At 43.1% G+C, this 14,401-nt stretch overlaps 1 protein-coding gene across 2 annotated transcripts in view; it reads left to right on the top strand.

Annotated features, from left to right (window-relative positions):
• Positions 1–250: 250 nt before the first annotated feature.
• The window catches only part of cdk2 (cyclin-dependent kinase 2), a 28,729-nt gene continuing 14,578 nt past the window's right edge, over positions 251–14,401 (top strand). For both annotated transcript variants that reach the window (XM_043681876.1, XM_043681875.1), the window contains exons 1-3: positions 251–550; positions 7,224–7,301; positions 12,486–12,606. In XM_043681876.1, coding sequence (XP_043537811.1) covers positions 435–550; positions 7,224–7,301; positions 12,486–12,606 — 315 coding nt within the window. In that variant the 5' untranslated portion in view covers positions 251–434. The remainder of the gene's footprint in view (positions 551–7,223; positions 7,302–12,485; positions 12,607–14,401) is intronic.

Here is a 14,401-nt window from a genome sequence, read left to right as displayed (position 1 = left end):
CCCATTGTACTCTATGCTACTTTCTCCCCACCCTCCTCTAGCTTATCTCTCCACGCTTCAGGCTCTCTGCCTTTATTCCTGATGAAGGGCTTTTGCCCGAAACGTCGATTTCGAAGCTCCTTGGATGCTGCCTGAACTGCTGTGCTCTTCCAGCACCACCAATCCAGAAGATGATGATACTCGCAGCTTGAACTTCCTGGACCAATGGTATAGGATGTGGGTGGGACTGAAGGAGCGCGGGAAAAGCAGTGTCATGGCGCGGTGCTGAATGTTACTTTGTTACGGTTTCTGTCTGTTCCGCAATCTCGGCTGGAAAGTCACCATCGTTTCCCTTTAGACCAGAGCCGTTGATCGTCTCGCGAGGGACGAACTGAAGAGCAAAGGCTGGCAGGAGGAGGAGGAGGAGGAGGTGGGGGAAGATAGAGAGAGAGAGGATGGACAGTTTCCAGAAAGTCGAGAAGATCGGAGAAGGGACGTATGGTGTGGTATATAAAGCCAAAAATAAAGACACTGGTGAAGTGGTGGCCCTGAAGAAAATTCGACTAGACACGTGAGTGGCGGGGTTCTTTTGAAAGTTTGTGAGCGACCGATAGCGAGATTATTAAACCGGCATATACGGGTCTTGGCGCAGGCACAAAAGATCTAGCAGGATGCAACCACTTTTATGTTTTGTTGGCGCTGGTTAAGACTGCTATAGTTTTGCGTAAACTTTTTATCCACGGGAGGAGTTATAGTTTTTTAAAAAAATAAACATTAGATTCTGCACGCGTTTACTGCCCGAATTCTGTAACTTCCTGAAATACAGATTGTGTTAATGGTGGCGACAGGCCTTGTAATGTGTACGACTGATCTTGTAACAACAGAGGGAGTGGAGAATTAAGAGTTATTGATGATCGAGGCAGTCATCCAATCTGCTTTCCCCATGATGCCAAGACTTTAGGTACTCCTTAATGTCCGCTGCACACTGATTTGACTAAAGTTTTTGATTCATTTTTCTGATTCCTATCATGACTTGTACAGTAGTACAGCTGTGTACTGCACGCCATTGAGGAAAATCTTCAGGTTTGATTCTCTACTGACTGAGCTTAATCTTCGCTCAGGTAGTAATGAGGGGCACTATGATTAACCTGAAGGGGTCTTGAGATAGCAACAGAAGACAGATAGCCTGAATTCCAACACCAACAAAGTAGGCAAAAATCCACTGGCACGATACAATTGTAATAGTTTTTAATATTTACAGTATACAGTCCATGTTTTGATGATGGAAGCTGAATCACTGAATATGTTTAACAAAGAAGTAGATTTTTTAGGCACTGAAGGTGACAAGGGCATAGGGCAAGAGCAGGAGTATGGCATTGAGATACAGAATCAGTCATGGTCACATTGAATGATGGACAGAGCTCAATGGGCCAAATGACCAATCTTGCTCCTGTTTTCCATGTTTTGTTCATACGTCATCATGAGCAATCACTTGCTAATGAGTATGATTGTTCACCTAGGAATTCTGTGTCATTGGTAATGAGTTCCTTTGTGGCTGATGGGCCCAATCCTAGAGCCACATCTCCAAGCAAACATTTGGCAAGTATTTTCGGAAATGGAAATGGTCTTCGGTCTCATTGTTGTTCGATGTGGGGTTGCCACCCTGTAAGTCCTCAACATTGAATCCAGACCCTATGAAGTCCACACAGAGGAAGTACTGAGAGTGGGACAGGCACAAAATACTGGATGGGAGACTCTACCAAAAGTGGCTCAATAGCAGCAGTACTACTGACCAAGCTGGTTGGGTCCTAAAGGACATAGCTGCTAGACTGGGTCTACGGAAGGTGATGACCAAACCAATAAGAATGAAAAACATACTTGACTCATCCTTAGCAATCTGCTGGCTGCAGACACACCTGTCCATGACAGTGTTGGTAAGAGTGACCACCACACTGTCTTTGTGGAGGTGAAGTCTCACCACATTGACAATAACTTCAATTGTGTTGTGTGGCACTATCACTGTGCTAAATGGGACAGACTTCAAACAGATCTAGCATCTCAAGACTGGGCATCCATGAGGTGCTGTGAGCCATTAACAGCAGTAGAATCGTACTCTAGTGCAATCTGTAACCTCGTGGCCTGCTTTATCTCCCACTCAACCATTACCATCGAGCCAGGGATCAACTCTGGTTCAATGGAGAGTGCAGGAGGGCATGCCAGGAGCAGCAGCAGTCATTCCTGAAAATGAGGTGTCAACCTGGTGAAGCCATCAAACAGCATAAGCAAGTGATAGACAGAGCTAAGTGATCCCACAAGCAACGGATCAGATCTAAGCTCTGCAATCCCACCAAATCCAACTCTCGTGGAGGAGGAGGCTCCACAAATATCCCCATCCTCATTGGAAGACCCAACACGTCATTGCAAAAGTTAAGACTGAAGCATTCACAATAATCTTCAGCCAGAAGTGGCAAGTGGATGTTCAGTTGGGAATATTGCCATCTCTGATCATGCAGCAGTATAATTAATGGTTAAGCTTAAGGGTGATGCAATGGGCTCACGGTACTGATGATTAGATCCCTTCATTCTCAAGGACAGCAAGTTTGTACAATATCTCTCTAGGAGTGTGAAGCTTTTTTAGCCACCAACTCTGGTACAGCTGGTAATCCGTCCGTTGTTTGGGAGACTATTAAGGCCTATGCTAGAGGGATAATTACCTCATACTCTGCCAGCCAGAAGTGACGGAAGGGAGTGCAGCAGTGTCTGCTTGAGGCATGATTGAAGGCAGTTGAGACGGCATATTACAGTAGATCATCACTGACTGAGCTGCAGCGGATCATAGCCCTTCGATTCACCTTAAACTTCATGCTTACGCATACAGCCAGGAAGGAACTTTCCTTTACAAAGCAGAGGCTGTTTAAGCATGGTGATAGGGTGGGTAAATATTTGGCATGTCTGCTTAGGAAGAAGAATACCTCCCAGTCTATTGCTTCTATTAGGGAAGGGAATGGGACTCTTTTGATGGTAAAAATATCAATGAGGCATTTCAGAGGTTTTACTCTGAACTTTACCAGTCTGAATGCTGTGAGGACAGATGGGATAAGATGGAGTCTTTTTTTTAGGAATTTGGATCTTCCCGGTATGACTGCTGAGCAGGCGTCTCTCCTTAGTGCTCCGTTAACAGCTGAAGAGATCCAGGAGGCAGTGAGGCAGCTTCAAAGTGGAAAGGCACCCGGCTCTGATGGCTGGCCCAGTGAGTTTTATAAAGAATTTGTAAACATACTGTTAGGGCCGATGCTCGACATTTATAACTATTCATATAGTTGGGATTGCCTCCCGCCATCCTTGAGAGAGGCTAATATTTGCCTTATCCTCAAGAAAGGGGAGGACTCTGGTTCTTACAGACCCATCTCGCTTTTAAACTCTGATTTTAAAATTTTATCAAAGACTCTGGAATTGAGGTTGGAAAGGTTGCCCTCTATTGTAAAGAAGGATCAGATGGGCTTTATAAAGATCTTCTAATAATGTTAGGAGGTTGCTGTGCCAGCAGCGATTGGTTCAAGGGTTGGTGGTCTCCTTGGATGGGGAGAAAGCATTTGATTGGGTGGAATGGCCACATCTTTTTTATACTCTGGAGCGGTTTGGCCTGGGTGAAGTGTTTACTAGATTGGTAAGGATTCTCTGGCAGCGGTTCTCACCAATGGTATAAGGTCTGCTAATTTTAACACTGGTAGGGGCAGTCGGCAAGGCTGTCCCCTTTCACCTTTGCTTTTCACATTGGTGATTGAGCCATTGGCGGAGGCCATTCGTGGGGACCCTAATATAGCTGCCCCAAAGGTGGGGTCGAAGGTGCTTGAGATCGCATTATATGTGGATGATGTTCTCATTTTTCTTTCGAACCCGGCAGTTTCTGTGCCCTGTTTGATACGGTGTATTAGTTCGTTTGACTTTTTCTCAGGTTACAAGATCAATTTTTCAAAGTTGGACGCTATGCCTATGGAGGGGTCTTAGGGGAATTCTGGACGTTGAAGGTGGGCACAGGGAAGCTTTAAGGGGGCACAGGGAAGCTTTCTTTATTTGGGTCTCTCTGTTACCCCCAGTTTTGATCAGTTATTCAAGGCTAATTTTATTTATTTGTTTCACAAGATTAAACAAGACCGTCAAAGATGGGAGGCCCTTCTAATATCATGGCTAGGTCGAATTGCTCTTATTGAAATGCATGTTCTTTCTCGCTTATTATACCCTCTGTGGATGCTTCCCTTGCTTTTTCTGAGACAAACGTTTCGGAAATTAAATGATTGGTTTAGTTCTTTTATTTGGTATCATAAGTGGCCCCTTATCAAGCTTACAAAATTGCAAATACTCCAGGAGTTGGGAGGAGTGGATCTCCTGGATGTCAGAAGATATCAGTTGAGCTCCCTTCTATTTTTTGAGAGTGATTGGGCCTGTGAGGACTCTGCGTCGATGTGGTTGGACATTGAGGCCTCCCAGGCAGAGTGTTAATAAGAGGCCTCCTCTTATTAACCTGTTGTTTATGGACAAAGTGAGGATAGTTGCAGAACACTGCCGCAATCCAATAGTTATTAACACTGTCAAAGCATGGAGGGCAATGAGACAGATGGAGGGTAATATGTCTAAAACATCTTTCCATACTCCCATAATCGGTATGCCACATTTCCAACCAGGAACAGTGGATCCCGGGTTTACGTCCTGGGCAGATAGGGGAGTCTCTTGTTTGGGTGACCTGTTTGAAGATGAAACATTAACATCATTTGATCAAATAACTCGTAAGTAAGGATTATCGAGTCAGGTCCTCTTCCGTATTTTTCAGATCAGAGATTTTGTCCGATAGGAGACCATGCTTTTGACTGAGTGTTATAGATCTGATACGGAAAAGAAGGTGCTTCAGGCTAGGATCACTCTTTCAGTGAGTACTGTCTATCATTTGTTGGGGGGAGGTTCCTCGGGTGACATTGAGCGATTATGGAAGGTCTGGGAGAGAGAGGTAGGGGTGGAGATCACTCCCGAAACATGGGAGGACATTTGTAAGAATGTGAGGTAGAGTTTGATATGTAGCAGGACCCCTGCTATGCAGTTAAAGATTCTTCATTGGGCTCATCTGGCCCCAGATGGTCTTGCAAAATTTAAGCAGGGAGCACCTTCAATGTGCCCCAAATGTAAAATAAATATAGGTACCCTCACACCCATCGTTTGTGATCTTGCCACAGGCTCCGTGTATACTGGAGTGCTGTAGCAGGAATAATAGAGAGGGTCTTGGGGACCGAAGTCAAGGTGGACCCTGTTTCTCTTCTCCTGAGTTTGCTGAATTTATCTCCCTTACCTATACATGGGAGAAGGCTTTTTAGCATCCTCACTTTTTGTGTGAGGAAGAACATTCTGATGTGCTGGGTATCTGAGAACCCCCCGGGTCTGTCGGGGTGGCATAAGTTAATTATGGAACACATTCCTTTGGACTTTCTTACAAATATGGTGCACCAGAAAACGGACAATTTTTACAAGACATGGCAGCCCTTTTTGAATTATTTGGAAGCAAATCTGTCTGCCATTTTAATTAGTGCTTTTGTCTAGCCACAGTGGTTTGGTTTAGTAAGCCTAATGTCCTGAAAGGAAGAATTTAGAGCAAACGTAATAATTGATGCCCTCGAAGGTTGAGAGCTATGGTCTTGTTACGCTGAGCAGCGTTATTTACTTATTTATTTATTGATGTGTAATGAGTGTAGTTGTGAGTTCTTTTAGTATAGTAGTTGGTTTGTTGTTTATTGTTGTTGTTGTTACACTGTTTCCACGTTTTTGTATTTTATAATTTTGTAAAAGAAATTTTTTTTCAATAAAAATATCTTTAAAAAAACTAGAGTCTGTGGCAGTTGCTCGGTTGGGGATGAAAATCTCCCCAAGTTGAAGTCATACCTATCACAGAGGAAGATGGTTGTGGATGTTGGAGGTCAGTCATCTCAGCTCCAGGACATATCTGTGGGAGTTCTTCAGGGTAGTGTTCTAGGCCCAACCATTTCCAGCTGCTTCATCAATGACCTTCCCTCCATTATAAGGTCCAAAGTGGGGTTGTTCACCGATGATTGATTGCACAATGTTCAGTATCATTCATGACTTCTCAGATACTGAAGCAGTCCATGTTCAAAAATGCAACAAGATCTGTACAATATTCCAGACTTGGGCTGACAAGTGGCAAGTAACATTTGCGCCACACAAATGCCAAGCAATGACCATCTCCAACAAGAGACAATCTAACTGTTGATCTTGATATTCAATGGTGTTACCATCAGTGAGTCCTTCACTATCAACGTCCTTGAGGTCAACGTTGACCAGAAACTCAACTGAAAAGTTTGAAAACATGTACCAACAGATTTTAAAAGCAGCTTCTTCCCCAGTTATCAGACTTATGAACAAACTTCTCATATATTACCCCATGTTGTAACAACTGCTCCCACCGTCCCCTGGACTAGGAGGTGGTAAAATGATTGATTGGATCACTGCTGCCAACATCCCTGAGTACTGTCAACAATGTCATTATACTACCCAGAATATCCATTCAGACAAACCTCCTTTAGGTCACAATGAACTAACTTAAAGGTTTCAGGATTATTTGCTTCAGATACCCTCTCTGTGTAGAAGTCCATTTCACATATTCGCTGCCACATATCCTGACACAACATTGTCTTGTAGATGAGAATTGAAACTGTATCCTGGTGTACTTGCCCATAACAATGTGTGTAGAAGAGAGAGGATTTCTCCCAGTGTCTTGCTCAAAATTCCTCCCTCATTTAACACCACAAAAAATAGGTGCGTAGCAACACGTGTGCTGCACAGTCCCAGTGTGACTCTCAATCTGATGCACAGTCCCACACAGGTACAGTAAACAATCCAACACATGCGCAACACACCGTCCGACACAGCCACGACAGAGTCCAACACATGGTCCCGTGCACAGACCCACACAGGCATGGGCACCCAGCCTTTGATATAGTTTCATTGTAAGCTGCTTTAAAAAGGTGGTGCAGAGTTAGCAGGTGTTGTAATTCCACTTCTTTCATGTAAAGTAATCTGAGAATATTGAGACTTTGACAGAAAGGTCAATATTGTCTTGTTGATAGCTGTCAGGATCCATTTATTTGGCATATGAAAAAGCTTACAGTTTTTTGTCTCTCTTTTTGGTTATGCTATGTAGTAAATCATTGTCTTACAAACTGCTTTTGCATGCTGTCTTTCAGGGAAACTGAGGGGGTGCCAAGTACGGCCATACGAGAAATCTCCCTTCTGAAGGAACTCAGCCATCCCAACATTGTCGAGTAAGGACTTTTTTTTTGTGTTGTGTGGTTAAATGAAACATTGCCTGTAAAGCGGGTCTTTACATTTTTATAGCATGTAATGAATTCCCTCAAACATCTAAAAGCACTTTACACATAGTAAGCTCTTCATGACATGGGGGAATGAGGCAGCCATTTTGCAAAAGTAAGATTGTACAGCAGTGGGGGAAATGTGTGCGATAAGATCATACTAAGAGCAGTAAAGAGCTGAATATTTGCGCAAAAATCACACTAGCGCTAAATGAGCTGAATATATGCACTCATTAAGATCATGCTGGCAGCAGTGAGCTGAAATTTGCGCAAAGATTGCATTGAGGTAAATACTTGAGCAAAGTAAGCTTGTCCTGTTGTCGGCTGTCTGGGATTCTGTGCTGCCTTGAGATCCATTTCTATGGTCAGCACTAATGGTTTCTGAGTGGATGTAGATTCTATGGCATTTTAACTAGAAGTTCACATATATTTATGTCAATAGAAAAATGTAACAGCAGCAAATTCCTAAACTTACAAAGTCACCACATTTACGAGAGAAGAAACGGAGCAATAACAAAATGGAAAAGCCAGACCTGGAGGAACTGGCCAAATGCACCAGCAAGCAATCTGGTGTTTGAAACTTTTATCGCCTTACTTGACGATGCAAAGAAGTCCTTTTAAAAAGAAAGATTATTACTCCTAAATATGTGCCATTAAGTTTGGGGTGATTAGGAGGTTCTAGTTTTGTGCAATTTTAGTTGAAGCAATAGTGGAGGTCTGAACCACACCATCCTCATGCCTGGAAACAGACCCCCATTTTCATGCTGCCCTGCATGCTACACCAGTCCATCAATAACTGGTGATCTGAAGAACTGCAGTAGGCAGGCAGGTAACATGTGGCAGAAGGAGTGGTCAAGCAGGGAGGTGAAATTCCTGTTTAAACAGGGAAGCAGAATAATAAGGTCAAAGCTGTCTGTACATTCTGTTTTTTTTGGACCTGTTCATGTCTTTGCTTTTTGTGATTGATGGAGTGTAGCTTTAGTAAACCATTGTACATCTATCTCTCACCTGTTCTTAAAAGAACTGTGACTTGAAACTTGAGTCTGGTTGCATCCTGTACAGTTGTTCTGAAGCAGGACTGGAATGTGCTTCCAAATAGGTGGATACACTGTACCTGTGCTGTTAATTGGGGACACATTGTGAGCATGTGCAGCCTGCCAGAACATTTAGCAGCCTAGTTTTAAAAGCAATAAATTCCTACACTGTCACTTCCCTAATGGAAAAATTTAGGTGAACATCAAACTTTATCCTCTAACAAGGAGGCAATGGCCTAGTGGTATTATCACTAGACTATTAATCCAGAAACTTTGGGACCCAGGCTCGAATCCAGCCGTGGCAGATGGTGGTATTTAAATTTTAAAAACTGGAATTGAAAATCCACTGATGACCATGGATCTATTGTCGATTGTCAGAAAAACTCATCTGGTTCACTAATGTCCTTTAGGGAAGCAAACTGCCATCCTTACCTGGTCTGGACTACCTGGTCAGATCCACAGATGTAGTTGACTCTCAAAGTCCTCTGAAATGGCCCAGGAAGTGACTCTGTTGTATCAATCACTATGACGTTTCAACAAAGAAGTGAAACAGATGGACCAACTGACATTGGCCTAGGCATCAGAAAAGACAATGGCACAAACAGCCCTTGCAAAGTCGTCCTTACTGATATGGGGCTCGTGCCAAAATTGGGAGAGCTGTCTCCCAGGGTAATTAAGCAACAGCCTGACATTGTCTGTAAGGTATGATTTTATGAGGATGACTATATCCTTGACACCATCATCACCATCCCTGATTTTCTCACCAACGGGACAGACCAAGCAGTAGTGGCACATTGACTCAGAGGGCAACTGTATACAATGTTCAACCTCAATCCATGAAGTCTCATGGCTTCAGGTTAAGCATGGGCAAGGAAAACTCCTACTGATCTACCATGTATTGTCCTCCCTTGGCTGATGAATCAATGCCCCACCATGTTGAACAATACTTGGAGGAAGCACTGAGGATGGCAAGGGCACAGAATGTACTCTGGGTGAGGGATTTCAATATCCAGCACCGAGTGGCTTGGCAGCAATACTACTGATTGAGCTAGTCAGGTCATAAAGGACATAGCTGCTAGACTGGGTCTGTGGCAGGTAGTGAGGGAACCAACAAGAGGGAAAAATAAACCTGACCTCATCCTTACCAATCTGCCCTCAGCTCCAGATGCATCTGTCTATGACCGCATCATGTCAGAGTGACCACCACACAGTCATTGTGTGAATGGAATCCCACTCACGTTGAGAATACTCTCCATCATACTGTGTGGCACTATCACTGTGCTAAATGAGCCGGACTTCAAACAGATCTAGCAATTCAAGACTGGGCATCCATGAGGCACTGTGGGCTATCAACAGCGACAGAATTGTACTCCAGCACAATCTGTAACCTCCTAGCCTGGTGTATCTCACACTCAACCATTACCATCGAGCCGGGGATCAATGCTGGTTCAATGGAGAGTGCAGGAGGGCATGGCAGGAGCAGCAGAAGCTACAGGCATACCTAAAAATGAGGTGTCAATCTGGTGAATCTTACAAAACAGGACTACTTGCATGTCAAACAGCAAGTGATATGAAGAAATCAGCAATCCCACAACTAATGGATCAAATCTAAGCTCTGAAGTTCTGCCAGATCCAGTCATGAATGGTAGTGGACTATTAAACAACCACAAATATCCCAATCCTCAATGATGCAAGATCCAACAAATCAGTGTAAAAGATAAGGCTGAAGCATTCATAACAATCTTCAGCCAGAAGTGGCAAGTGGATGATCCATCTCTGCTTCCTCCAGTGGTCCCCAGCATCACAGATACCAGTTTTCAGCCAATTCTTTTCACTCCACATGATATGAATAAATGGTTGCTGGCACTGGACAGTGCAAAGGCTATGAGCCCTGAAAACATTCCAATAGTTCTGAAGACTTGTGCTCCAGAACATGCTGCTCCCCTTGTCAAGCTCTTTCAGTGCAGTTTAAACACTGACTGTGTGGGCTTTCCCTAGGTATGTCCTGTACACAGATGGCAGGATAAATCCAACCTGGCCAATTACTGCCCTATCAGTGTATGCTTGGTCATCAGTAAAGTGATGGAAGGTGTCATCAACAGTGCTATCAAGCAGCGCCTGCTCAGTGACGCCCAGTTTGGGTTCCACCAGGGCCACTCAGCTCCTGACCTCATTACTGCCTTGGATCAAACGTGGACAAAAGAGCTGAATTCCATGCGTGAGATTAGAGCCCTTGACATGAAGGTCACTTTTGACTGTGGCATCAAGGAGCCCTTGCAAATTTGAAATCATTGAGTAGCAGGGAGCAAACTCTCTGGCTGGAGTCATACCTGGCACAAAGGAAGAAGGCTGTGGTTGTTGGAGGTCAGTCATCTCAGCTCCATGACATCTCTGCTGGAATTCCTCAGGATAGAGTGCTTGCCCCAAACATTTTCAGCTGCTTCCTAAATAATATTCCCTCCACCATAAGGTCAGAAGTGGGGGTGCTTGCTGATTGTGCAATGTTCAGTACCATTCATGACTCAGATACTGAAGCAGTCCATGTCCAAATGCAACAAGATTTGGACATTATCCAGGTTTGGGCTGACAAGTGGCAAGTAATATTCGCGCTACACAAATGCCAGGTAATGACCATCTCCAACAAAAGACAATCTAACCACTGCCCTATGACATTCAATGGTGTTACCATCATTGAATCCCCCACTATCAACATCCTTGGGGTTACCATTGGCCAGAAACTCAACTGGACTTGCCACATAAACACAGTGGCTACAAGAACAGTTTAGAGGTTAGGAATGCCATGGCAAGTAACTCACCTCCTGACTTCCCCAAAGCCTGTCTATCATCCAGTGACCGAGAAAGGAGGGATGGTGAGAGAGAGAGAGAGACAGAAAGACAGATTATTTCAGGTTATGACCTCCTATCAAAAGTGGTAAATGATGGACGTGGGGTGCTTGTTGGGAGATGTGGTGCTGTGGTAATGTCACTGGGCTACTAATACAGTGGCCCAGTTTAATGCTCTGAGCATATAGATTTAAATTCCATCTCACAACTGGTGGAACTGTAAGTTTTTAATTAATCAGGAATTAAACGCTAGGCTCCATAATGATGATCATAAATTGATAGGTTTTTATGAGAAAACAATTTGGTTCACTAATGCCCTTTAGATAAGGAAATCTGCCCTCCTTACCCAGTCTGACCTATGCATTAGCTCAGTGTCAACAATGTGGTTGACTTAACTGAAGTCTGAAATAGCCAAACAAGCTACTCCATTCAAAGGTATTTAAAGACAGGCAACATCCCATGGAAGAATAAAGAGAAACAATGGAAAATTTTGGACAAGAAGTAACAGACTTTAAGCAAGTACAGTGGGAGGGATAGGAGGGAAGAGTTGAAAAGGCAGCTGCTGCCTATTTTTCTTTAAAAAAAATGGGAATGGCAATTAGGATCTGAAATTGTTGAACACAGTGTTGAGTCCAGAAGGTTGTAAACTGCCCAATGAGATATTGTTCCTCCAGCTTCTGTTGAGCTACAGTCACGTAGTATAGGGGTCAAGCACAGTGGGAGTGAAGCAAAGAATGAAAAAGACCAGGAACCAGAAACTCAGGGTCACGCTTTGTGAACTGAATTGAGATGCTCAGCAAAACAAATTGAAATCTGCATGTGCTCTGTCATAACTCAGACAGAGTTGCTAATCTCACCAGTTTGCAATGGTGCAGATTTTGTAAAAGGACCTGTGTAGCTAATGCAGAAACTTTTGAATCTCATCAGTCTGGGTTGAAAATGGAGAGTGTGACAAGAGACTGATCTACAAAGAATGTAGTAAATCATCTTCCTCTGAGTTATAGACTATCATTATAACAACAGCTTGCATTTATATAGCACTTGTTTAAAGTGCTCAAGTGTAAATAGAGGAAAAAATCCCACTAGTTTTGCATTTGCTGCTTGTCAATTGAATCTATTGTGAGTCCTGCAAATTTCAGTATTTGTGACCATACAGTTGGTGAGAATGAGATCTTTCAAGAAGAAATTGGGAATGAAGTTGGAACCCGTGGTTGGATTACTAGTATTCCTCTTTTCCCCTCCCACCCTACTCCTTCAGGTTACTTGATGTCATTCACACGGAGAATAAACTGTATCTGGTCTTTGAGTTCCTGCACCAGGATCTGAAGAAATTCATGGACATCTCCTCAGTCAATGGGATCTCATTGCCACTCGTCAAGGTAAAATCATGTGGGTTTCATAGGGCAAAATTAAAAATGGAACGGATCCAAAGCAGGTCATCTTCTTGAGGTGGCTGGTATCTGCCCTAGTATGCGCTTTGCTGTGCAGTGACTTAATATATAAGTTTTCCAGACAACGTGGTGGCTGTATCTGTGGTGCTGATTAAACCTGTTCAATTCACAAATGCGTAGACGTTCCTTAACTTTTATAGCATTTAGAAAACTTCATATAAATGTGTTCTCCACCCTATTAAAACTGTTCCCAAAATGATATTTGGTAAATTCATTGGATTAATTCTGCAATTGATGGGAAGCTGCACTTGCACGTTTCTTATTCTAGGGGAATTACAAAGTTCCTTCACAACCAGTTTATTGCGTTTTTGAAGCTTTGTTGTGTAGGCAGACATGGCAACGACTTGCACAGTGCAAGGATCCACAAACGGCAATGAGGTAAATGACCATTTGAATCTGTTTTTGACAGTATTATTTGAGCAGGAAATGTTGGAAAAAGAGCTCTAGTTTATTTCAACGGGTATGCTAGGATCTTTTGCATCCACCTGAATGTCTCATCCAAATGACGCAAAAACAAACAGTGGATCTGGTTTTCAAAATTATTTACTAATCTGGAGAGCACAATTTTTATGTACTTTTATCAGTTCATGTGTGGTGGACAATCATCCTGTATTACAAATTGCTTGGTATTTGCAGATTTGTAAATTGAGGATCCTATTGAGTTCTGTATACTTGGATTAGACCAAGGGGAGGAACCATCCTTGGCAGAAGGTTTGACTGGAGAAAGAAAGATGGGTCAGAACACACATTGGGCATTCTACTGAGCCATCATGTCGTCCCTTTTGGTGTTTCGGAGGGGAGTATGGTGCTGCGCCTCTGCAGGAAGTGGTCCTTTACCATCCAAAGCTACCTCCAAACAGCTTGTGCGCACAATTTGTAATGTCATGCTAACCTCTCCTTTTGACAGTGGCATGTTTAACTTGGCAAATCCTTTGACTGCATGTGTGGGGAAAGCAATATTTGTTACATATAGAAGAGCAACAGATTTCATCTTTTAATGTGTGTCAATTTCTTAGGTAATGATAACCCTCACTTTCTTTAACTGGGGTTTTCAAACCAATTTTATTTTTCGTAACCTGAAGTCACCGCCTACTTTCACAGTGCCAGCTTGTGCATTTTCACAGTGTGGAGATTTTGCTCTATCCCCATGTGACTCTGGAAATGACCCCTTGTCCAGGGTGTCATTTTCTCTTGTAGGGGTGTCTGGAACCAGAGGGTATAATTGAATGGTGGAATCATTCTTGATGAGCTGAAGACCTTGTCCTGATTCTATGTGAACATTTTACACATTGTATCTCCTTAGATCCTTTTATATTGATGCTTTCCAGTGTTTTCAATGTAGCCCTGTGTCACCCACACTTTTTTAAGATGGCCCCTGCTTAAAACTGCAGGAATTATCTGCTGCTGGGCAGGCGAAGGATGACCTACTGGTCCATTGTTACTGTTGACATCATTGGATCACCAAAGCTCTGCACTCTGGTCTTTAGCATTATGTGCCTCAATTCTACATGAGTTTTATCAGTTCTTGAAAACTAGGTCTTCTCTTGAAGCAAGTGAACATGATTCTTTTCAACCTTTTGTGAGAGAGATTTCTTGTTTATTGTCCTTTATGATATTCAAACCTATATACAGCTAGGGAATGAGGTGGGGGAGTGGAATCCCAGTATTCTGCTATTTTTACAGCTGCGAATGTACACCCATGAATCTTATTGTTTAATTTTTT

This window comes from Chiloscyllium plagiosum, chromosome 43 (assembly GCF_004010195.1).
Source record: "Chiloscyllium plagiosum isolate BGI_BamShark_2017 chromosome 43, ASM401019v2, whole genome shotgun sequence".
Classification (NCBI taxonomy): domain Eukaryota; kingdom Metazoa; phylum Chordata; class Chondrichthyes; order Orectolobiformes; family Hemiscylliidae; genus Chiloscyllium; species Chiloscyllium plagiosum.
This window is presented reverse-complemented; position numbering and strand designations above follow the sequence as displayed.